The sequence below is a fragment of the Rhynchophorus ferrugineus genome, unplaced genomic scaffold (genome assembly GCF_030347505.1).
Source record: "Rhynchophorus ferrugineus isolate W39M unplaced genomic scaffold, kcgeb_rfMv2 rfM4, whole genome shotgun sequence".
In the NCBI taxonomy this organism is placed as follows: Eukaryota; Metazoa; Arthropoda; class Insecta; order Coleoptera; family Curculionidae; genus Rhynchophorus; species Rhynchophorus ferrugineus.
This window is the reverse complement of record NW_027472583.1, coordinates 4,471,711-4,497,650: the sequence shown is the minus strand read 5'-3', so window position 1 is coordinate 4,497,650 and position 25,940 is coordinate 4,471,711. Positions and strand designations below refer to the sequence as shown.

Genomic DNA, 25,940 nt, shown 5'->3' with positions numbered 1-25,940 from the left:
AATTGCTCATTTTTATTTTTCTTTATCTTGTTTTGGGATTTTTCTAATTTTTTGACCCTCTTTGTTAACTGACTGAAATTGTGTCGCATTTCAGTCTGAAATTCAAAGCAATTTCATCATGTCGACCTTGGTTAGAGTTTCCTGCTTTTTTACTTTAATTTGTTTATCGCTAGATTTTTGTCCGATAATTTGTTATATATGTCGTTATTTTTATTCTTAGATGCTCTACGGAGCGTCGACATGATCCACTGACTATAACCGATGCTACTGGACGAATGGTAGCGATGCGTAGCGGAAGAGAATGGTCTGACTGGTCTTCCGAACTACGCATTCCCGGTGATGAACTTCATTGGACGTTTAGTAGCGATAGTTCTGTTAACGGGTGGGGTTGGAGGTTTACTGTTTATCCAGTGATTCCTAACAATGGGTAAGTGATTATTACTAAAAAAATTGCTCGAATTTGTACCAAATAAACTCCATTAAGAATTGATGTGATTAATTATAAATAATCGTAAGATCTTTGTTTTTTAGTTGATCCGCTAACTAGTATCCTTTACCTCAAATGTTCCGTGACCTTGTGAACCTGTAGTAGCCGATTCCTGTTGACTTTGTTCCTTGTCCTGTTCCGTGTCCTATCGATTTTGATTCTTCTAAGTCTTTTAGTTATACGCAGAGTTAAGTTAAAAATCTCTCTGAAATATAATATATCCATACTTTTGAATTATTTTCGGAGTTTTGAAATTTTAACATGTTTATAATACATAACAATAATAATCCTTTGTAGAATTGTGCATTCATAGATATTTTTTAAAAAATATTTATGATTTTCTAGAATTATGGAGATTGGTTCTGATCGGGCTATTCTAAGTCAGCCATCTATGGATATGGTTATGTGTTTGTTGGATGCTAGATTATACACGGGTGCTGATTCGGCTTTGATGTCGCGTTTAGCAGCAGCATTAGCGGCTTGTTCCCAGCTGAGTTTTCTGTCAGCTAATCAAAGGATGTGGTCCCTTCAGAAATTACATAGGTAAGGGGTGATTGGGATATCTTTTAACAAAATAATTTTTTTTTAAATATATTTTTCGTTATTGTAGATTATTAGTAACAGACTCTAAAAACAAAAGTGCAAGTGATCAGTTGCAACAGCTGAATTCTGCTGATGGCACGTTGAATAATCTTTTAGAGGAACTACCGCAAGCAGTTTTGCGACAGTTCGAATATGAGGACAGTTCAGTGAGAGCTGGTCTGCATCTGATGCATTCTGATTTTTTTAAAGTTCTAGTCGCACTAGCTTGTGATTTAGAGTTGGATAAATTAGATGACATAGAAGAAAATCAAAAATGGTAATTTGAGGATTGAAATCCAGTTTCTTGGTGTTATAATATGTTTTCTCACATTTAGGTTATGGTTTAAGAGATATTGCAACGCGGCGAGAGTGGCCAAATCCTTGATTCGTCGTACACCACTACCCATGAACTTCTGCTTAGAAGTAAGGAAAAAGTTCACCGATGCCCCAACCGAAACTCTAGAGTGTGAGTGTTTCAAAGGCCTGTATTAATATAATTTGTTCGATTATATATTTTCTTGTTTACTAGTGAGTGATGGATACATGAACCACGAGAACCATGCTTTATTTAAAAAGGAACACGATGAGCAACTCTTAGTGTGGTTAAACCGGCGTCCGGAAGATTGGACGCTTAGTTGGGGCGGATCCGGAACAATATACGGATGGGGCCACAACCATCGAGGTCAGCTGGGTGGTGTTGAAGGTGCTAAAGTAAAAACTCCAACTCCTTGCGAGGCCTTGACTCAATTAAGGCCAATTCAACTGGTTGGAGGTATACTATAACACATTTAAAATATTCACATGAAATTTATTGTGCTTTTTCCTTAAGGTGAACAGACATTATTTGCGGTCACCGCTGATGGTAAAGTTTACGCCACGGGTTATGGCGCTGGAGGCCGTTTGGGAATAGGAGGATGTGATAGTGTCTCGGTGCCGACATTGTTAGAGTCTATCCAGCACGTATTTGTTAAAAAAATATCAGTTAATTCAGGAGGAAAGGTATTTAATAAAAATTCTCTCAAAATAATAGCAACATTTATAACTTATAAGGTGTATAAAGATTTTGAGGGATTTAACAAAGATGGCGTATTTAGAATTAAGTTACATCTTGTCTATGAAAATTTCACAACATCAAAGCGTAAACATCACAATTTCTTCCCCTGAAACCTGTATACTTTTGAAATTATCTTTGATTAAAGCTTCAAACTTACAAAAAAAACATACTTATTTAATTGTATATTATTATTATTTTTTCTTTAAGCATTGTTTAGCGTTATCAGCAGATAACGACGTATATTCTTGGGGAGAAGGGGAAGATGGAAAGCTTGGGCATGGTAATAGATTGTCCTGCGAAAAACCCAAATTAATCGAGGCATTACAAGGATACGAGGTGATCGATGTAGCTTGCGGTGGAGCTCATTCAGCTGCTATAACATCTTCGGGACACCTGTACACGTGGGGTAAGGGTCGTTATGGTCGATTAGGACATGGCGATAGTGAAGACCAACTAAGACCCAAGTTGGTTGAGGCTTTAGTGGGGTAAATTTCTTAATATTTGGTTTAGATTCATATTATATTATTGTTGCAACCTTAAAGATATAAGGTGATTGATGTGGCATGCGGATCAGGTGACGCACAGACGTTGTGCGTTACAGACGACGACAACGTATGGTCTTGGGGTGATGGAGATTATGGGAAATTGGGTAGAGGAGGTTCTGACGGTTGCAAGGTACAGGATATTTTATATAAGGTATAGTTATGATTCGGATTATATTTAGACGTTGCGATTTTTGTTAGGTTCCCATGAAGATCGAGAGCTTGGCTGGTTTGGGTGTCGTGAAAGTCGAATGCGGATCGCAATTCTCAATAGCTCTGACGCGCTCCGGAAGTGTGTATACATGGGGTAAAGGAGACTATCATAGGTCGGTGCTTTTTGTTGTAATATGAAGTAGGTTGTAAATTTAGTGATCTATATTATAGACTAGGACACGGTACCGCTGAGCACGTAAGGAGGCCTAAGAAGGTGGCCGCGCTTCAAGGCAAGAAAATCGTATCTATAGCGACGGGATCATTACACTGCGTAGCTTGTTCCGACGAAGGCGAAGTACGTTCCGATTTTAAAGCGCGCATCATTTTAAATAAACACATTTGATGTTGTCAGGTATTTACCTGGGGTGATAACGACGAGGGACAATTGGGAGATGGGACCACTAATGGTATTCAAAGGCCGCGCTTGATTACTTCGTTGCAAGCAAACGTGAAGAAAATAACGAATGTAGCTTGTGGATCAGCTCATACACTTGCCTGGTCTACGGATAGTTCCGCTAGTGCCAGACTACCAAGTGTGGCGCCCATCGAATATGACTTGCTGCAGGATATACCTTCATGGGTGTTACACAGGTATAATTTTTTATTATTGGATCAACCTTGGGTCCACATCAACAAATGAAAACACACATAGTCTATTCAAAATAACAGTAAACTCACGTCATCATGATGTAGAATGTATTGCCAATCACAATTTGTAAATTCGTTTTAAGATCAGACAATATATTCCTTATCATTTTATTCTAGTTAAAAAGATATGCTGTCTTATACGTTTGAACATATAACTGAATAAACATACTAAGTTCGCCTGATTGTCAAACGTCTGCAAAATATTCAAAACAAAAAATTATTATTAATTTCCACGTTATAAACGGGCAAACGCTGTTCTGGCGCTTGTTTTGATAAATTTTAAATCGCTGCTTATTATTACTCTGATTGAATATACTCAAACTATAGGATAGTCAGGATCAGAAACAGATTACATCTCTAATAGGTTAGTTTGGACCGGAACGAGGTAATATTTACATTAGGTGTACTATATAATCTACTTGTATAAAAACTGGGGAGTGGCTTCCTCAGCTTTGGTGTATCTAAATTTCAGTAGCGCCCAGTTGAACAACTGACTTCTGTTTAAAATTTCAAATTCGAAGTTATCAAATTCCAATGGTACATGGAATTTGGAGAATTTGAGTAAACTAAGATAAGGAAATGCCTGTAACTTTAGAATATCCAAATACCAAAAATCCATCTAATAAGGGTCTTGTTCAAAGCTGTTTCTAAATTCCTATAGCTTATGATTAAAGCTACTTTGATCAACTTCAGCCCGCCTTTGGTGGCTTGACGCTCAAATCTGCGATGCTCTTGTCTCAACTTCAACAATCTAGGTGTGTTGAGTCTTGGGAACGACTGGTGATCATATTTCAACCTACATTCTTTCTTTGATAAGTTCTTAACAGTCCTGACTCTCTTATATTCTATAAGGCGGCTATTTCCCGTCACAAGGAAGTAAGAAAATAAAACTGGATGCAAAAAAAGTCAAATACTTGAACTTAAGAAAAAGAATGATCTTTTTCCCCTACCCATTACCTGCACGTGATATTTAGATAGTAAGGTATGTTATGTATTTTAGACGTCTAGTGCTGCTTCACCATTTTACCGAGCTAATATGTCCTTGCATAGCGATGTTTCCAATCACCGGTTCAGATTCTCTACACGAGTTGAGAAACATACTGATCTACTACATCAAGGAAGCAAATTTCAGGAAGGTCGTTCAAGCGACCATGGTTAGAGATAAGCACCATGGTCCTATTATCGAACTAAACAGGTGAATGAAATTTGTCGATTTCTCTTTTATGGTAATGACGATCGTGATGATTTCAGATTGCAAGTGAAGAAGTCTCGTTCTAGAGGTGGACTAGCCGGCGTTGACGGTATGAAATCTGTTTTCGGCCAGATGGTGACAAAATTACCCCTATTAACTTCAGAGGCCTTGGCTTTACCACATCGTGTTTGGAAAGTGGAATTCGTAGGTAATAATAAGAAATAAAGCTCTTTCTTCAGCACATTCGCCAGACTTCAGAGGTTTATTTCTATCGATGTTTGTTATTTAGGAGAAAGTGTCGACGATTGTGGAGGAGGTTACAGCGAATCTATAGCAGAAATGTGCGACGAACTACAAAACGGCTCGTTACCACTCCTCATACCGACTCCAAATGGCAGAGATGAAGCAGGAGCTAATAGAGACTGTTTCATTTTAAACCCTACAGCCAAAACATGTTTACATCTAAATATGTTCAGGTAAAAACTTTTTTCGACTGAAAAATGCAGAATAAATGATTGGAATAATTTCGATTTTTGTGTAAAGGTTCTTGGGAGTTTTAATGGGAATTGCGATAAGAACGGGATCACCCCTGAGTCTCAATTTAGCTGAGCCTGTCTGGAAACAACTAGCTGGTATTGAATTAACTCCAGCCGATCTTACGGAGATTGATAGGTATACTTCCTAATACCTTGAATGGGACTTTGGTTTAATTTAAAACATAATTTCCAGGGATTATGTACCCGGATTGTTATGCATTCGCGAAGCTGGACCGGACGAACCGCTCTTCCAGAATTTGGAGATGCCGTTCAGCACACCGTCATCCTGCGGTGTTGACATATCCCTCAGTACTAAATACAAACGTATAACTTATGAAAATCGTTTAGAATATGTTAGGCTGGCTCTTAATTTCAGGTAAAATATATTAATTTTGTTGTTTAATTATATTTCAAGGATATAAAAACAAACCTTACTTGTTTTCGTAGATTACATGAATTCGATGAACAAGTTAAAGCGGTCCGAGACGGTATGTCTAAAGTGGTGCCTGTACCTTTGTTAAGCCTTTTTAGTGGCTATGAATTGGAAACCATGGTATGTGGCTCTCCTGACATACCTTTATCGTTATTAAAATCAGTGGCTACATATAAAGGTAAAATATAAGTTTAAGTGTAAAAAAACATTGACCATCATCGGTACTTGTTTTCAGGCATTGATAGTACGGCCCCATTGATTCAGTGGTTCTGGGAAGTGATGGAAGATTTTACCAACCAGGAACGGTCGTTGTTCTTGAGATTTGTGTGGGGAAGGACGCGCCTACCTCGAACCATTGCTGATTTTAGAGGAAGAGATTTCGTTATTCAGATCATTGAAAAATACTCACCACCTGACCATTTCCTGCCTGAAAGTTATACCTGTTTTTTCTTACTAAAGATGCCAAAATATTCATGCAAGGTAAATATCAACAGATAATGAACATTTACACATGGGAGTTAATTTTCTCGAGAGGTGGCGTTGAGGACAAATATCAGTCCGCAGTTCAATATTTAATGGAATTTTGTTGCTATTAAATAGCTTCTGGAACCACCAATGTTATTTGAACGTGAATGGCCAATTTTGACTTCAGTGACAATAAATGCACAGGAAACTCAAATAAAATTAAATTATAGATTATTATAGATATTTTTGTATTAAGCTATCAAAAAAATGGTCACTATAGAAACAGAAACACGACTAAGTGAGCCTGTTGCAAATATCGTGCACGCTGGAAATTTTACTCGTTTTTCGAGTAGAACAAAAAATGTAAAAACAATTTTACTATCTATTTTTACAAGATGTTTATTTACGTTTTACAAAATTTACATAAATACAAAAAAACAGCATAGAGGCTAGTTATTAATCACATAAAAAAGGTGCGTCGTGTTTAATATGTTTTCAACACTTCGAGGTGTTTTGAAACAAAAGTAGTGAAGATATTCTCCGTTAATAAAGAGGTCACTATTGCACGAACTTATATAGTTTTGAGAAAAAAAAAGCGTTTAAAGTTTTAGACAAAGTATCAGGTAATGTAACTTAGGTAATGGTACTCAACGCTCTTATTAGGTTTCATTGGACTTTCTTTTATTTCAAAATTAACATTTTTTGAAGTAAACTATTTCAATTCAAGTCCAATTTCAATTGTCTGTGTCCAGTCGTTATATATAATTTGGAGATTCTCATTATATATAAAAAAGGGTAAAGATTCATTCTTAAAAATCCAAACTTTGAAAACAAGCAAGTGAGATTTTTTGTTTTCTAGACTAGAATACGCTGTTAAACGAAAAACCCTACTGTAGATTGCCACTTGTTTTTATCGCACTTTTTAGTTATTATGAATTATTATTTATTACAAATATGTGGTCAAGAAATCATAATTTACCTTTTTTCAGCATGTGCTACAACAAAAACTAAAATATGCCATACATTTCTGTAAATCCATCGACAAAGACGAGTACGCCCGAGTTGCTATGGCGGGTGATTTAGCGGTGAGCTCAGGTTCGGATGTGGAGAGCGACGCCGAGATGGACGCGAGCAACTGAGTTAGTCGATTGCAAGATCAAAGGTAAACGGTATAAAATACTGTCCGTGTTGACGATACAATGAAGGAATCAATATGTGATACCCGTCCACGTTTTTTTCAATCGGTGTTGCTGAATGAATGTCGTGGTTTTACTTCTTGCACCCCCTAAGCGTAATCTCGTAAGATATTTGCTTGTATTCATCACTTTGGCTTTTTCATCTGTTTCATACATTCAGTGTGTTATTCGCACCTGTATTATAAATATGGTTATGAGATTATACTTGTAGGCTACACTGCGTGTTTCATACTAATGGCTTAAGATTAAATTGAAAAAGACAGAATATCTATAATTTTTATATAACAGACTATTTTTAAAGACATTCCTCATGACATTAGCATAAATATAAGCTGCTTTTTATTATTATGTGCAATTTATTATGTTATTACTTCATATCATTTTACTGCCATAGAGTATTTCGATTTTATTGTATTAATGTTTCTAGTCACTTTATTAGTAAATAAACCTTTATAAACAAACGTAATTTTTTTACCCATCAATTCAAATTGTTAAAAATCCCTTCCTTTTCCATCAAGTTATCAAAATTACCTTCTCAAATTAACTGTCGAAGTGACTGACGGATAATCAAATAAAAACTAACCTCAAATTTAAATAACCGTAATGTTTGAAAAGTTGTTTTGAAGTAAGATGGACTCCTTTTATGATGCCCCACGGCGTCCCCCGCAACCCTTTATCAGAGAAGCAGTAAGATATTGATTTTCTTTTGTTTGCTCTAGTTTTTATACCTTATAATGTTAACTTTAGCTTACTGCAACACCGGTGGTTCCAGAAGTGTCGGTTTTATGTGCGCCGAATGTACAAAAAAATGCATTCACGCCTTATAATCATTGGAAAATGCAACAACTAGCCGCCATACAAAGGCCACTTGTTGCAGAAAATAAGGAAAATTTAAATCAGTTGCCGAGTGCCCCAAATGCATCTATTTTAAAAAAACAAGTGAGATTTGAAGGACCATCAGCTGCTTTTGTGCCACTCAAAAGAATAACAGAAAATAAAGTAAATGATGTTGTGCAAGAAAATAAAACTATAGAAAAAGACAAGCTCAGTTTTGAGCAAATGTACATGGCCAATATTCCAAGTAGGAAATTAGACCTCAGCATTATAGATTTACCTAATAAAAAATCACCAGTACTCTCTAAAGATGATAAAGTGAAGCCTGATATAAGTAACAAAACATGTACTGCCAATAGTGAGCCTAAAACATATAAAGAGTTTTTAGATTCACAGAGGACTGACACTCAAATTATACTTAATGATTCAGTGACTGATATTTTTAATTATAAAAGAAGTTCTCCTTTAATTAATATACAAGCTTGTGGTTCTGATAATGGACCATTGCCTCAAAGGCCTTGTTTTACACCAAAAGTTGAACGAAAATATATGTCAGAGCCTCAAATGAGCAGAGAGACATCAGAAAAAGTATTCAACCAAATAAGGAAAACAGAGGATAAATTTTGTTCAGATAATGATCATGCTGATATTAGATCTTCATACATGAAGAATGACCAACATGTTCAATCTCCAAGTAATATTCAAAGAGAAGACTACACAAGAGTTCCATATTATGGTGAAAATATTGCAGATTTCAGGAATTATGGTGCATCTGCCTCTTCTATGAAAAAATGTGATAGCTGTGATTGTAAGTTGAAAGCTGCAAACACCTTACAAGTTGCTAAATGTGATGATGGGGTTTCTGTTAAGGATTTGTTGAATATTATATCACAGCAAAATCAACAAATAGCCCAACAGAATGAGCAGCTTATACTGTTGCAAAAGCAAGTCTCAACATTAATATGTCAGCAAAATGAAAGAGATGCTAGGAATGTTAAAAGCATTGGGTTTAATACCAATCAAAATTATGATATATGTAATAAAGCCACAGTAAAACAAGGATGTTTAACAAGTACTCAACATGAATATTACAATGGCACAAGGCAGCTTGATATTTTACCAGCAAAAACAAAAAATAAAGTGCCAAATTTTTCTATTGGTGTCATGACGAGTTTTGAAGTATCCATTAGGAATGCATCAGAAAAGGTATATTGATTAACTGTTATCAAACATAAGTGTAATATTCTGGATATTGTTAGGCTAATTTTCCACCAAAAATAGAGGAGATTAATGAAGTAGTTGAGAAGCAGGTGCCTTTGAATGACTATAAACATGGACATCAAAGTTTTGACAATAATAAGACCCTGGCTGATGTTTCTATGGTTTTTAAAGAACCGATAACTGTTAGAGAACGTAGCCCTAGTCCAGAACCTAGTATAAAAATTAACATGAAAGATTTTGAGGATTCAGACTGGTCAGTTTTAATAAAATTGTAAGTCTTATTAATAATTTTTATTTATTTTTAGTGAGGAAGAGGAATCTTCAGAAATAGGACCAACTTTTTATAATAATTTAATGGTATGTTTTAAGAACATTCACATTTCTCACCTTAATATTCAAATTGTTGAATGATTTTTTAGTCACAAGTAAATAAGATACTGCAGAAAGCCCAAATCCAGACACGTGAAGAATTAAGTGGTAATTTTAATGGTGAAAACGCTGAAAGATTGAAAAATGAGACAATGCATAAAGTCAAAGAGGCCACCATTAAACATCTAAGAAATATTGGTGTTGAAGTACCATCATACAATGACAGTTCCACTTGGTATTGCTGCTAATTTGATATACCATAGAATCACGGTAGTAACATATTCAATTGTAGTTCTTTGGATGAGATAGGTGGTAAATCTTATGATCAAGAAGATATAAGTTTTACAGTAAAACAGTTATTAATGAAATATTTACCAGATGATCAGTTGGCAAAGATTGGTAAAATAGAACCAAAATGTGGAAACCTGGCTACACTTACACCAAAGGAAAAAATTGGTACAATTAAAAATAGGCCAGAATTTTCTTTTGCCACTGTTCAGTACATGAAAAAATATAACTTAATTGCCAATGCACAGAAAGGTAATAATTTTGATATTCTTCATGTGCCATACCAATAAATATAAATTACATTTTTTAGATCATTTAAATTCACAATCGCCTGATAAAGTATTAGATATGACAAAATTAAAGCAGCAACCTAAACTTTTATAGTTTTAAATATTATTTATAAATTATATTAAGATAATTAACAATGACAATACATACATTGTAAGCTAACTAATTTATTATATATTTTTTATGTTTTACAATAAAGTTTACAAACTATTATTGTTTGGTATATTTTGCAGCATTCAATTAGTATTGCTTATTTTCAGCAATTCTAAAGAAATAAGAACAAAATTTATTTAACTCTTCAGAAATAATTTACTAAATTCACTAATATCAAGGTATTCTGAGATCACACACTAAATGATTCTCCACATCCACAAGTCCCTTTTATGTTTGGATTGTTAAAAACAAACTCTGAACTTAACTGATTTTGTACATAGTCCATTTCTGTACCCAGTAAGGTTAATTGTGCTTTCTTGTCAATAAACACCCGAACACCATCTTGGATTACCTCTTCATCTAAGTTTTCTAAAGTATTGAATTATTAAACAATTAAGTATATGACTTAAAATGCTTTACCTTTCTTTAGAGCGTAGTCTAATGTATAAGAAAGACCATTGCATCCTCTCTGCCGTACACCAATTTTTAGACCAATCTAAAATAGTTCAATCTTTAGATTTTTAAATTTCTTACTTTAAACACTTATTTACATATTCATTTTTGTTTGCTAACAATTCCCTTATTCGACTTACTGCTGCTGGTGTCTGAAACATAAATATTGTAATTTTTAACTAATAGTAATATGAACCACAGTTGAGGTTAGAATATATTTATATAAGATTCTTACGAGACTTACCAATATCAAAGCTTGTCTGGTGGGTAACAATTTGCGTTTAACAGCTCTAACTGTTGCGGTAGCTACAGTTTTAGTTGCCATTTCATTAATCACTGAAAATTTGATGTTTTTATATTATTTATTAATATTTTGACATTAATATGGAATAAATTAGTTGTCAATTTCTTCTTAACATTTATCTACTGAACACGAAACAGTTAATCATACAATAATTGTTAAAAAACTATGGATTCATAATTAAGTTATATTAAAATTATATGGGTTAAAGTTAATTTAACTATTAGTTAATATTTTTTTTATTCTATGTATTTGCTATTACATAAACCTAATTGTGTAAAAAAAGATAGACATACTCAAAGAGTGACGTTCTATTTTTTCACCAGATGACATCAAAACAATTGAACATCTGAGTTACTGAGTGAAAGGTCATTGATTTTGTAAAGAAAATCCGAGTTTTTGTTGTGAAACTTTTTCAGCAGTATTTCATTTTGTTTATTTGCCGTAGTGCATTTGTGTTTGATTTTTAATTTGATTGCTGGCAAATATGAGTTTCTTTTTGTAAGTACACCTTACCTGAAAACAATTTTTAAATCTGGAAAAATACAAATCTATTTTTAGTTGATCGTAATGATTTCTTAAAATAAATCTCCAATTGATTTTTGGTTGAATATATACTGATTTGTATAGTTCAATTATTTTTGTAAAACAATGGTTCACCAAGAATTATTAATATATTTTCTTTCTTAATAATCTGAACACATTTGGTTTATAATAATGAAGATTTGTTTATTTAGTTTTTATGTATTAGTCATAGTGATGATAATCAACATTATTTATGATATTGAGTGTTTTTTTAAATTTTACTGCATGATATTGGTTTTATTTGTAGTGGTAGTCGTTCTTCAAAAACTTTTAAGCCGAAGAAAAATATACCAGAAGGGACACATCAGTATGAGTTGATGAAACATGCTGCAGCTACTTTGGGGTCAGGTAATTTAAGATTAGCTGTTTTGTTACCAGAAGGTGAAGATCTAAACGAATGGGTTGCAGTTAATAGTATGTTTCATGTTATCTTTTTGAAATGGTTTTAAGTAAAGCGATAATTTTCAGCTGTAGATTTTTTCAATCAAATTAATATGCTCTACGGGACAATAACAGAATTTTGCACTGAAGAAAGTTGTCCAATAATGTCTGCAGGCCCTAAATATGAGTATCATTGGGCCGATGGACATACTGTTAAAAAACCTATAAAATGTTCTGCTCCAAAATATATAGATTACTTAATGACATGGGTTCAGGATCAATTGGATGATGAAACCTTGTTTCCTTCAAAAATAGGTATGTTTTAAACTAATATAATTAATTTCTTGGAAGCATTATATTTTACCTTATTTTTGGTGGGTTTATAGACAGTTTACAGTATTAATGATAATTAGAATGTAATTGCTTTCCACTTTCTGAATCCTTTATCCAAAATGTCTTGCTTTAATGCTCTGTTAATTACCATTTCATGATTAATTAAGAATTTCTTTTTAGTAATTGGGCCATATGGCTGATATAAAGGAACACAATTGTTATGCAGGATTGTTTTTATTTTAGGGGTACCGTTTCCACGCAACTTTCAAACGATCGCCAAAACAATCTTGAAACGTCTGTTTAGAGTGTACGCCCACATCTATCACCAGCATTTTAGCGAAGTAGTACAGCTGGGCGAAGAAGCACATCTCAATACGTCGTTCAAGCACTTTATCTTTTTCGTACAAGAATTCAATCTGATAGAGCGACGAGAACTGGCACCTTTGCAGGAACTTATCGAGAAACTCACCGCAAAGGAACAACGATAAGAATCCGGGGTAACATTTTAAATTATTTTCTAAGTGTATTCGACCAATATGTTACTTTGCGATATCAAGTGTTTTATCAAAACACTTAACATTATATAACAGGATGTTGAATTCTCTCTTTCTTCTGAATTCGTTTTTGTATTCCGCTATTTTAAGTTAACGTCTCATTTCAATTTTGATTCCTGTTGTTATTAGTGTTTAAAATATATTTTTTTATTGCACATTGTCTATATATATCTAATATTGTATATTACAGGGTTTTATAGATTCTTGGTCTCTCATTAGTATTAAAAAGAAGCAAACTTATTTTTTGTTTCCTGTTGCTTTGTGCAATAATTTCGCTGTATTTAGGCTTAGGTTTATTTCCACCAAATATATTTAAGATAAATCGAGTCGCTTAAACTAAATAGGACGCATTATTTTTCGTTGATCTTTTGGTGGCTTCAGCGTAACGCTAAGAACTTCAACAATGTACTGTTTAGGTATAACGTTTCGAGCTAATATTAGGATTGTAGGAAGAGAAGAAAAATGGCAAAACCAAATGTATTTTTTCATACATTGTAATAAATTGCATATTTTTTAACCCATCCATTCACATATGTACATGATTAATTATAGTGATTTACTTAAGAATATAATGATAAATACGACTACATGCAGAATGAACCTCGGTTGATTTTGATCTCCGGTTCAAGTTGGCTGTTGTTGGGTTGGGTTGGCGCGTTTCAGTTGTTTTTTTTTTATTCTTTGTTTGGATAGGTTCATTCTGTATCGATTTCTGGTACTTTTTGGGCAATAAGAGCTGATGAGCACCATTATCATCCATGTAGATTCTGAATAATGTTGTGACTAGTTTTACATGCCAGTTTTCCGAATCGGTGAAGTGGGGGATATCATTAGTGGAAACTGTTGAGGATGTGATAAAGCTTATATAGGATGATTCAATTAGCCGTTAGTTAGTGCACTGATTACAAGTTGGGTAGATCAGAAACAACATGGGTGCAAATAGCCGTCGTTAGGCTAGTGATACTTGATCTTTTTGGTACGATTTATAACAGAAAAGAATATTTTTCCTCTATAATTAATTTTTAGTTAGTATCAATTTAATTGCCGACCTGTAGTGTTTTTTTTATAATGTTATTATTTGTATATATTTTAATAAATTATATGGAAAATCAAAGGCTTTTTTCTACCCTCGAACAAGTCACCGTTAGAATTGTCAATGTCAAACAGTCAACCTTAACTGTCATCCTAGCATATTTTTTAAGCTATCCATTCAGGTAAATATTTTTCCTTTAAGAGATTTTTAGTTATTATCAATTTAATTGCGACTCTGTAATGTTTTTTTATAATATTACTGTTTGTGTATATTTTAATAAATGATATGGATTTTTCGAAGACTTTTTTCACCCTCGAACAATTGTGTCAATTTTCATAGAAAACATTTGAGACTCAATCTCAAGTGTCATTGAAGTACAATGTCATAAAATGCATATTTTTTAACCCGTCCAGTTACGTAAATAGTTATCTAATGATAGTGATTTACTTAAGGATTTAATTATAAATACGTAATGTGCTGTTAGTGCTTGACTGCAAGTTTGACACATCAGAAACAATATTGTTGTAAATGGGTTTTATTAGGCTAGTGATATTTTTTTGGTACAATTTATAGTAGAACAATATTTTTTTCTAATATAATGAATTTTTAGTTAGTATCTAATTTAATGTCGACCCGTAATAATGATCTTTTATAATGCTATTATTTCTTTCTAGCATATTTTAATAAATCTCATTGAATATGGAACGTGTCTTTGCCTGGTTAAGACTGAATCTGAAATATATAAAAACAAATTTTAATTATATTTGAATTTTGTTTTATATCCTTTATAATAGGCATATTTGAGTAAAGCTTCTTTGTGTTTTAAGCGGGGTAATTTGTTATTTTTCCTAAATAATGATCAAAGGCACTCGTTTTTAATTATATTTTTAAATATATTGCCTTGGGCAATGAAATTTATTAGCCTCCGTTTGGTCGTAAGCGGTTAATGTTAATTTTTTTTACAGATGCCATTTTTAATTTATAAATTTGATATAAACCGAAGAGCAATATTGTAGTATAAATGTAGCCTGTAATGGTATTAAATGATGTTCAAACAACAGAATTATAACGTTTTTAATTTAATTGTCTATTACATTACAGTCCATTATTTTTATTACAATCTAGATATTTGTTCCAGTTTACTGCTTTCAAATTAAACAGATATTTTGCTTTACTCTATATGTTTTTTTAGAATAACTTTTATCCAAAAGAACAATTACTAAGTTGTCAAAACTGAAATGAATAAGTACAATACAAATAAAAATGGGAGATGTACAGAGTTGGATAAAAAAAAATTGGTATGGAATAACGCTAGTTATATATGATGGATGAGGTAAAATCTTTCTTCCAATTTTTAACAAGTTTCTGAGGATATATGCGGTAATTTTTAACACAATTGTACAGTGCGCCAAACTTTTATTACATTTTCACGAATAGAGTCTATTTTCTGACCGATAGAAGCTAAATCTGGCTAATTAATAGATATGGCAACAATTCGTACGTATATTCACTGTTTTACGTTATTTTTTCGCCGTGTAAAGAGGTACGTTGTCTTGATTAATAATTATCATTTTTATGTATTTTTATTCTTACTGAATATGTTTTTGTTGCATTGTTAATGATTGATTCTTTCGGCCTTCTTAGTGTGTATATTTTATTCTGAGATACCTAAAGAATTAAAAAAAAAACAAGAAACAACAAAATTGTTAAAATACCTATATTATATATTAGTTTCTACTATATACCCTTTATTAGTTTCTACAAATATGAAACATATAATTAGGAATTTTCCTTTCTATTTAGAAGAATAAGCCTTGAAGGCTGGTATCTACACATGGATATTTCTCAACATGTTATTGGCAATTGCAATTAGTAATCTACGTACGTATGATACGCTCTGCGGTTTTATATCCGGTTGGCTGACGTTGGTAACTGTATTATTTGTAATTATATATAGGATTTATTGTTGTAGTATTGATAAATTTGTACATGTTTGTTTATTATATTATGTTAATTGGGAACTACAAAAAACAATATTAATTGTAAAGGATTAACCAAATATGGTGTCTTAAAAGAACATTTATATATAGGGCGTTGTAGCATTTAGTTTAAAACATGGCCCAAATATTTGGAAGACGGCTGAACTTATTATGATCCTAAAAGTAGGAAAATCGCCGAGTAATAGATTGAAACAGCTTATAGAAAGAGAAAATCAAATACCTACCTATCAATTTGATTTTTGAATGAACATTCAATAACTAAGGTGTATAGCATAGCAGAGGTTATTGAAAAAGCCTACGAAGGCAAAGTCTATTCGGTCATATTTTTATATGTATTTAAAGCTTTCAACAAGGTTTGGCATGCGGGATTTTTTAGAAATTATGAAAATGTTACCAAGGCAACAAACATCTCCTTAACCGTTACATCTCAGCCAGAATGTTTATAGTCAAGAAAGTAACGTATAAATTAGGTATAGGTAAGTCAGGAAAGTCTATTGAAGCCAACTTTTTACCTACTTTACAAATGTTATATGCCGCACATGGAAAATATAAGCATGGCTACATCTGCTGCGATACGTACTGTTAAGTAAGGACTGATGGGTTGTTTTATACATATATACCCAGTTTTTAAATTATTGCAAGGACAAATTGTAGGTTAGTCGGTCACAACGTATTAATAATAATAAAACAATATTTGGTGAGTTGTTTAAAAGAGTCTATTGAAAATATGTTTGCAACCAGCTATTGCAACAACTTTACCGATTAAACAGATTGTTCATGGCAGAAATTAATGCTGTGTATATGAATTTCCTCACATTGACCTGGTACTCCAGTATAATTCAAAACTCAAGTTAAACTCGGAGCATTTTTTCTCATTTTACTAATTAGCATTACTCTAGTTAAATAGACATAATGAAGTCTGATACGTCTGAATATGTAACCAAATCGGTCTACAAAATTGGATTTGTGTTGCTACTGGTCTGTTGTTATTATATATCAATGTAAATATAATAAAACAACTTTGACCTACAAAATATTGTGGTTGGTTAATTAACTGTAGTTTAAGTCCTTCAATAAATATGCATTAAATGTAGTATAATGTTAAAATAAATTATATTTTATAACGTTATTTTTGTTTCCTTATTTTATTTACATTAATATTTGGTGCGGCAACATTGCATTATAACTTTTGCTGACGTGCATTTGCTATTTTATTGGAATGATTATATAGATTTTGGTCACTAGTCTATAAAATTCGATTTGGGTTGATAGTGATGGGCCATGTAGCCAAATGTCTGCAAAATTCCTCAAAACATTAGCTTAATACTTAGAGAGTGTAAACTGGCAGACGTCATACATTTTAATGACCTGCATTGGTTGTTTTATTCGACGGGTTATGGAAAACTGCTGTACTGCGATTAAAATACATTGTACGAATTTATCCGAATAAATCACCCCATAACTTTGGCGTTTTAGGTAAACAAGATTTCAATTAATTTTTATTTAATTCGCTCGAAAATCAAAGCGAATTATTACGCCTTATTAAGCGGCAACCGAAAATACCTGATTTCTGGCTGGAACAATTAAAAAACATGTTTTTACAAAAGATCAAAGGCAGCGGACCCAGTGCCCGAAAAAAAAACGCCCCCTGTTTATTCTTCCAGTTTTCGAACTCGCACTGTTTTTTTGTTCGGTTAAAAATCGGACAAAAGACTAGTTTTTTTTTGTAATTTCTTCCCTGCGGGGTGTTTTTAATAACCCGACAGGCGTGGTGTTTATCCAATCAGATGTACTGGAAAATTTTAAGGGAGATCAAGGTTGCGTGCTGTTTACGTTTACTGTGGCCGATTCCTGTTATTTCTCGCCATTTATTGTTCTGGATTTGAAAGTTATTATTGGGTGGGTACTCCATTGAATCATATTGGCGTGATCAAGATATAGTGGGAATTTTTGATTAGAATGTAAATTGGCTATTTATTTTTCTAAATTTATTTCCTCTGCTTCAAACTCCCTGGCTCTTAGCTCTTCCTCTTCTTTTATTGCGGTAACGTTAGACCACACACATCTTTAGTAACTCGGTAAAAACTGAGAACGATTATAATTTTCATCGTATAGTGCGGATTTTGCTCCGTCCGATTATCATTTGTTTCGGTATCTGCAAAACTCTACATTTTCCTAATTCATTATTAAGACAATTTTTACTGTAATTCCGCCCTTTGAAATTTTCGTATCACTTTCGTGAATTTATCGAGTAAAGAAGTTCAAGTAATATAATCATTGCAAATCATATTAGTAAGGAACAAACGATAACTGATAGAAGGTAAACCAAAATAATAATACAATTGAAAAGGAAAATGAGGTATTTATTGAAAGCAGGAATTAGGTACTAATTAAAACTACCAGTGAAGTTAGGAAACCGACCATACGGTAAAATAATCCTAATATATTTAAAAAGGTTGGTAAAAAAAAAGAAATTGACAAACATTGCAGAGAAGGGCCCGAAGAGTTAATAGTTACTATGAAACAACTTCTAATCATATATAAATAAATATTAATATGAACTTAACTGGGAAAACAGAACTATAAAAAAAGAAGAGGTGAAACGGGTAATACAAAGAGAAGAAGAAAGTATGTAAGAACGAGGGAGGTTGAAAAAATAAAATAAATGGATAAGGAGCGATAACGATAAGCGCGAAAAAATGATAAATTAATATTAGAGGAAACATTTGATAAAAGAAGAAATAAATTTAAAAAAATTATGTAGAATGTAAGAATGATGTTGGAAGTTGAAAGCAACAGTCTATTCACAGGGATTCTTGTTGTGCGCACTTAAATTTGATTTTGCTATGTTGCCATTTCTTTTAAATTATATATAAATTTAAAAGATATATAACGAATACATGTCCTTTGATTCACAAATTAACCTATTAAGTATATTTTACTTTTCAGTTACAGTTTTATACAGATAAATTTATTAGCACAGGTGCTACACAAGTTCTATAATGTACTAAAAATAATATCAACTATTATATCATATATCTATATATAAACATATTGCTTGGCAACTTGATGAAATGGCAACGCAAGAACTGTCGAAGTTAACCGAGTACCGACAATGCGTCACTGAAAATAACCACTACTGGAAAAATATTTTTAACAAAAAAATTGAACCGACATCAAAAAATAAATAAGACCATACACCATACAAGCAGTTGGCTGCAATTTCTCCACGACTTTTCATATGATATTGTTAGTGTTTAAAAAGCAAACTGAATGGCTTTTACACTGAAGTACTTCCGATTTTCCGTCACATTAGCTCAGCAGTAATCTGCAATAATATACAAATATCTGATTATTTTAGATAAAAAATATGTGAATAGAATACCCTTAGAGGGTGTTCAGTCAATCATTCAATCATACCGAGGACTTAATAATAAAACAATAATACTACTGAGTTATTTTTTCGTTTTCCGTTTTTAATTTAGATTAAAACTAAAGGAGAGGGAAAGGGATGGGCCCCGATAGCAAGACTGAGGGGGGACGAGACGATTTTATTAATGCCTTCTTATTCCGAAAATAGATTTCGCCCAGGAATGTTTGGCGATAAGCCGAAGAAAGAACTTTTAACTTATCCGTTGGGTATTATTAAGCTATTGAAAGTAATTTTCTAAAAAGGAGGGTGAGATTAGAAGGCAGTTTTTGTTATTTAGGTTTAGTGGTGCTATAAAAGGAGGAGCCGTGATGGTTTATAAAATTTCACAGGGCCTATCGGGTAGTTTCGGAGTTTTTTTTCATGACGGTATTGCAGAAATTAACTTGTTGATCATCGTGTGTATATTAATGACCTATTTAGGGTAAGCGGGCACGTGTAGTTATAGGACAGGTCTTATTTTTTGACGTATTATTTTCACTATGTATTATTATTATAATTTTAATTAATTATTTATCTTTAAACTAGCAAATTCAAATTATTAAAATGCTCAAAGTAATTTACAGCATTATTTATAATATATAACTAGGTACTTACAAAGGTTAAATTTGACAAACATGTCAACATTTTAAATCGAATTTGCCAATGACGTTAATCTGCGCATCGGCTTTTACTGTATCTGTATGTAAGCACATTATTTTGAAGTGATAATTTTGATAAATCTAACAAAGAAAAAATTACATTAGTTCAAGTGTCTATATTTTGACGTTAACAATAATTGACAATTCTTGACATTGTCTTGACAAGTAATAGAGTGTGAACTAAATAAGTCACATTCCTGAATTGCTTTTGTGTTAGAGACACCTGTAAAGGAAATATTTTATTATTTAAAAGTAAAACCTAAATTTAATTTCTGACGTAAATTCTGAAGTAAATTTCTGATATAAATTTATTAAAATAAAACTTATTAAATTAAAAAAGATTGTAATAACAAACAGAAATTGCAATGACATTCTGACACGTGTCATTTGAGGTTAAGTCTACTAGATTAGATTAGATTAGTTTTAAGAAAGTTATGACTTGAAACAGTAAAATACATAATATATATAAAATAATAATTTTATTTCAAACTGTACATGTTTACCAACCTAATAATATCAAATAGCAAAAATATATTTTCATTAAACAATATAAACAACATTAAACGCTTAATTAATCAAAAACTATTGATGCAGTGTAGTTAATGCATTGAACATTTTTCCATTTATATTACTGTTTAGTCGTGACGTTGAATGAAAGTCAATCAAACGTGTTTATTCACATTTAGATCTTACAATTGATGTTATTTAGGGGCTTTAATAGTTTTTTTGCAAATGTTTTGCTCTCTGGTCACTGTTCATAAACGGATTGTGATTAAATGCAATTCGAAATCGATTTAGAAACGTCATATTTGCGTTCAGTGTTGAATTTTAACAGGGCTGACAGGACCTCTATAGTTCGGAAAATTGAATAAATCAGAAAATGTTTATAAACGTAGTATTAGAACTATTATGGTCTATAAATGAGGAATATTAGTATATCTAATTTGGATTATTTAGAGTAAAATAGCAGTCTGTGTAATATTTAATTTATATACTTTACTAGCGACCCGCCCCGGCTTCGCACGGGTGCAATGCTGATACTAAATTAAATACACTACAGAAAAAATATGAACGTTGTATATAAAAACATAGCGGCCCGCTCCGACTTTGCACGGGCATAAAATATATATGCCTATGTCACTCAATGAAAACATGATTAAAATCGATCCAGTATTTTTGGTTCATTCATTACTGCCCTTGGCCTGCACGCATTAAATTTGGAGTAAAACAATTCCTCTTCCCCTATACTTACTATGAAGATTTCCTGCTATCTTTGGAATATCTAAATTCATACAATTTTTATTACATTACACATTTTTAAACGCAAATTTTAAATTTGTAATATCTCCGAAAATATTTGTTTAATTTACATGCTGTAAGGAACCATATTGATCTATATTAATTGCACACTGTATTTAAGGTACTTAATTCGATAAGGATTAATGCCGTATTGCTTAAAATAGCTTCGTAAATAAGCCATTTTCTCACGTAAAAAGTAAACAATAAAAATGGTTAATGTGGGTTATCCCTAAAAGATAAACATATACCATCGCGGACTTTTTTGTAGACCTTTTTATGGTGTACAATACTGTAGTACATTAATTTGATCTAACTCGTAGGGTTAGGCAGCGTTTTTGCTAATTGCTAAATAAGCCTAAAAAAATAGGTTAATTTACGACATCACGTTAGAAACCTCTAAAATTAGCAATGTTGCCTTAGTATATTATGCATGTATTATACATATAAACCTTCCTCTTGAATCACTCTATCTATTGAAAAAAACCGCATCAAAATCCGTTGCGTAGTTTTAAAGATTTAAGCGCACATAGGGATATAGGGACAGAAAAGGCGACTTTGTTTTATACTATGTAGTGATAATCCACATAAAAAAACTTAACACTTGTAGCCATTAACGAAGTTAACTTGATTAACTGTTACCCCATGTAGATTATCACTTTGTATTATTTTTACGATATTATAACTCGCCGAACCAGCAGCAATGCCAACGGTAAAAACAAGCTTCGTTTTCACGTCTGTTTTTCTGACTTTGGGCCAAAAAAGAATACCCCGAAGAGATCTGCGTTATTATTTAATTTCATTCCGGTGGGGGATAACAACAATTCAAAACTCGTTATAAGAGTGAATATATTTCACTGGTACAATACGACGTAAACACAAAAAAGTATATTTATGACAGTCAGATATGCGAATGGAAATTTCCCGGAAGCGAGAATGTTATGATATGACTGATTGTTGGATTTAGGTGGTGGCGGCTTATTGTTGTTAAAAATATAGTTATAGACGGTGTTTACAATTGGTCGTCATATTACTTCTTCACAAAATATATAGCTTTGGATTTCAATTCATAAGCTAGATCATTTTCCTTTGTCTATTATTTTTTAGGTATTTAGGGGTTTGTATGCCATCCACAAGTCAATCTCAACAATTGATAGAATATATCAAGTACTTGAGAGAAGTTTTAATCGAATAATTTCCCCAATTCCTTTGAAGAACACTTTTTCAGAGTAAAATCAATTTATATTTGATATTCACTCATTAGTTTAGTGTTTTGCAGAGATGGGAACAAATGGTAGTTAGACGGGGAAAGGTCTGTGTTGTACGGCGAATATATCAAAACTTTCTAGCCAACCTAACAATTTTTGCCGTGTTACTAAATATGTGTTTGGTCTAATAGTCTTAAATAACATGCTTCAATTATGGGGATATTCCGCGAAAAGTAACATAAATACAATAAAAGTTTTCCTGAACAAAGTTTTGAAAATTTTATTACACCAGAGACTAAGATATTTGATGGGTCCTCCTAGATATATACCTAGATTTAAGTTGTTGTAAACACAAATTGTAGGTTAGTCGGCAACGAGTAGTAAGAATGTCATAAATACATTTAAATTAAAAAAAAATTAAAGTCTCCTTTTTTACCTACGAGGCTTTATTTGGACTAGACCTATAAGTATAACGTGGTTAACCACGGTCCTCGGCATTAAGCCTACCGACTGGCTAGTAACCAACTTAGAGATCATCTCAGAAGACATCCGGTCTTACCCAGCCTGGTTATTGGCGTGACTGGTACAGTTATTCCTCGTCCGATTTTTCATTGTCACCTATAAAGACATTTACAATTACAATTACAAACATAAAGTATCCATATATACCCCAGCATAGTCCATACCCCAGCAGGAGAGCCGGCTTAAAAAAATGTATTTAATAAATACTTTAGTATAAGGTATAATATTTTTTCATACATTCATAAGTTTCACGTGTTGTATTATAGTTCCTTCGCCAAATCGTCATCATCCACCTCTACGACATTTCAAATTTTTTATCAAACTCTCGGTTCGTTTTTTCCTGTCGGCAAAAAGACGAAGATTTGCGGTCGGTATTTCGGCGTCTTTATACGCGGAAATAATAGGCTCGGATATCGTGCTCCGGCTAAATTCTAGCAGGAATCTTCGGGAGGAAGACGAAGACAATTAAAAGTCAAGGTTTAATTCGAATATTTAATAAAGGAGCCACTCTCGACAGCTGTCGTTATGGGGAACATTGTCATAAAGTGGAGGGGTGACTGCAGTACACAACGAAAGCGATACCTTAACGCTCCGGCTTCAAAGTATCAAAAAGACTTCGCATTGTTAACGGTAAATTGCTCCTTAGACCTCTTCAGAAGGGATGAACGAACGTCTCGGCATTAATTTCGGTGGATGGCAATATATTTTAATTTTTTTTAACGGAACTTCTTAAATTAAGTGGAAAACTCTAGATAGGTGAAATATATTTTGGATATAAGGTGTTTTTATTCATTAAAAATAATTAATAATTACTAGTCAGCGTGTTCAGTGACCGAATTTCGATAATAATTTATTCAAGTTAATATTCTTAAATTAGAAATATACCATTTAATATATAACATCAAAAATCCTTAGCAAAAATTACTTATCTTTTAAATCGACAAAAAGACGACTTGAAAGACGACTTGAAGGAGGATTGGTCTATTTTTTTAAACCTTGGGTAGGGGTGAGGTCAAAAGTTATCGAAAATCTTCCTACGTGATGAGTGAAAGACACCTAAATACTTTCCAAAATTTTTAAAACAGTATTCGTCAATTCATTTCGAAAACATTAATATTTAGGACATCTGACGGTTCTATTTTGAATTATCAAATATAACTTCTCTAATTAAAATAGTAAACTTTCGATGACGTCTAAATTAATGAAAAATTAACACTGTGAAAACATTGTTAATAGTTTTCAGGAAGTGGCGAAAGCACAACTTGGCATCCACAGAAAAGCACTAAAGGTTTTGCTAATTCGGCTCTATTCGGATATGATCGGCTTAATCTTTTCTAATTAGGTCATATTATTACATAGGCCTTCCAAAAAAACAGCTAATACAGGTCATCAAAATTTATGACATCGCAATGTTGCAATGTTGAAAATTGGAAAATACAGGACAGAGAAACATAAACAATTTTCGTTAATTATATAATAAACTTTCTTATGAATTAACTCTTCAGCTTATTAAACTTCTTATGCGCAAAGTTTGTTGAGTTAAAATCTCCAAAATAAATGTACTAAGTATCAACCGAATGCTGCAAGTAATAAAAGTTGCGAAGACTATTTAAAAAAAAACTTTATTAATAACAAGAGGAGACTTCAGATACTTAATGAAAAATACTTAATATAATATAAAGCAACATGACAATATGACAGCTGCCTTACACATGGAAGAAAGGAATAAGCAAGGAAAAAAACGTTTTAATCTTTTATTAAAAAGGCTAATATATTGAACTATTGCGGTTATCCAACCCATATGTTAGTAACCATTTTTAATTAGCCTTTCATTTAAAAAAAAAAAAAATTTTTATTCTCAAAAATAAAAGTCTTTTTAACTCTGCGTTTTCAATGTTTTTATAACAGAAGTATAAAAATACACCGTTTATTCAGCACTGTCAATATATAATAAGGTTTTGCTTTACCAACAAGTCTTCAAGTGTTCACTCTAGGGTTGCACCAACCAAGCCAATAGAATTGTTATATAAAGATTTCAAAACAAGGTACTGAGAAGTATTATTGATGGTCCATGGTACATTCGTAAAGATAATCTGCATAAGGACCTGAAGGTAGAAACTGTCGATAACGTTATCAAGGACTATGCCCAAAGAGTCTATCTGCATATCAATGTTGAGGTTCTCCAACTCCTAGATGATGATGGTTTGCTCAGAAAATTAAAGAAAGTAAAACCATTTGATCTAGTTCAGTGAAGTTATCACTAAAACTAATGACAAAGATGTTAAGCCCAAAATTTATATTGTAGAATAAATATTTTAAAACCATAGCAAATTAGGATAAATACAAATATCTTTTTAGTGTTAATTGGCTAGATCGCTATAATAAATAATAATAATAAAAACTAAATATAATAAATGTTTTGATCTCACTTTTATAAAAAAATTAGTAAAAATATTTGACATCGGACACACAATTACGAATTTATCGTTGACGTTTCAATTCACGACATTATTTTAATATGTACTGAAAGCTCGACGATGTAGGAAAAATCCAATAGAAAATTGTAAAAGAGTTCGACATCAAGGACCTGAAAAAAACTAATCAATAATCTAACAAAAACCAAGAACTGTTATCAGAATAACGTAGTTTAATTATCATATTTAAGAAGGTACTTTTTGTCATTCTATTCGGTATAAAAAAAC

General features: G+C 32.4%; 4 protein-coding genes across 4 annotated transcripts in view; 3 read left to right on the top strand and 1 right to left on the bottom strand.

Moving 5' to 3' along the window:
• Positions 1 to 7,809, top strand: part of HERC2 (E3 ubiquitin-protein ligase HERC2) — a 31,956-nt gene extending 24,147 nt beyond the window's left edge. The window contains exons 58-76 of the mRNA XM_076404404.1: positions 221 to 427; positions 833 to 1,030; positions 1,098 to 1,346; positions 1,405 to 1,535; positions 1,599 to 1,841; positions 1,899 to 2,068; positions 2,331 to 2,608; positions 2,666 to 2,798; positions 2,867 to 2,991; positions 3,050 to 3,173; positions 3,231 to 3,469; positions 4,527 to 4,721; positions 4,778 to 4,926; positions 5,008 to 5,194; positions 5,262 to 5,390; positions 5,448 to 5,630; positions 5,702 to 5,865; positions 5,923 to 6,167; positions 7,142 to 7,809. Of these exons, the coding sequence (XP_076260519.1) occupies positions 221 to 427; positions 833 to 1,030; positions 1,098 to 1,346; positions 1,405 to 1,535; positions 1,599 to 1,841; positions 1,899 to 2,068; positions 2,331 to 2,608; positions 2,666 to 2,798; positions 2,867 to 2,991; positions 3,050 to 3,173; positions 3,231 to 3,469; positions 4,527 to 4,721; positions 4,778 to 4,926; positions 5,008 to 5,194; positions 5,262 to 5,390; positions 5,448 to 5,630; positions 5,702 to 5,865; positions 5,923 to 6,167; positions 7,142 to 7,291 (3,499 nt within the window). The 3' untranslated portion in view covers positions 7,292 to 7,809. The remainder of the gene's footprint in view (positions 1 to 220; positions 428 to 832; positions 1,031 to 1,097; positions 1,347 to 1,404; positions 1,536 to 1,598; positions 1,842 to 1,898; positions 2,069 to 2,330; positions 2,609 to 2,665; positions 2,799 to 2,866; positions 2,992 to 3,049; positions 3,174 to 3,230; positions 3,470 to 4,526; positions 4,722 to 4,777; positions 4,927 to 5,007; positions 5,195 to 5,261; positions 5,391 to 5,447; positions 5,631 to 5,701; positions 5,866 to 5,922; positions 6,168 to 7,141) is intronic.
• An 81-nt stretch (positions 7,810 to 7,890) lies between these two features.
• LOC143196599 (uncharacterized) lies at positions 7,891 to 10,561 on the top strand. The gene is made up of 7 exons (XM_076404423.1): positions 7,891 to 8,035; positions 8,096 to 9,388; positions 9,442 to 9,656; positions 9,709 to 9,760; positions 9,823 to 10,007; positions 10,065 to 10,312; positions 10,371 to 10,561. Exons 1-7 carry the CDS (start codon positions 7,979 to 7,981, stop codon positions 10,442 to 10,444), a joined length of 2,124 nt encoding a protein of 707 aa, XP_076260538.1. The 5' UTR covers positions 7,891 to 7,978; the 3' UTR covers positions 10,445 to 10,561.
• MagR (Iron-sulfur cluster assembly 1 homolog MagR) lies at positions 10,500 to 11,369 on the bottom strand. The gene is made up of 4 exons (XM_076404431.1): positions 11,199 to 11,369; positions 11,053 to 11,106; positions 10,922 to 10,997; positions 10,500 to 10,870 (listed from the first exon to the last, which is right to left on the bottom strand). Exons 1-4 carry the CDS (start codon positions 11,277 to 11,279, stop codon positions 10,692 to 10,694), a joined length of 390 nt encoding a protein of 129 aa, XP_076260546.1. The 5' UTR covers positions 11,280 to 11,369; the 3' UTR covers positions 10,500 to 10,691.
• Positions 11,370 to 11,556: 187 nt separating this feature from the next.
• Positions 11,557 to 14,217, top strand: mats (MOB kinase activator-like 1). The gene is made up of 4 exons (XM_076404428.1): positions 11,557 to 11,756; positions 12,088 to 12,254; positions 12,309 to 12,536; positions 12,798 to 14,217. Exons 1-4 carry the CDS (start codon positions 11,743 to 11,745, stop codon positions 13,040 to 13,042), a joined length of 654 nt encoding a protein of 217 aa, XP_076260543.1. The 5' UTR covers positions 11,557 to 11,742; the 3' UTR covers positions 13,043 to 14,217.
• Positions 14,218 to 25,940: the final 11,723 nt, after the last annotated feature.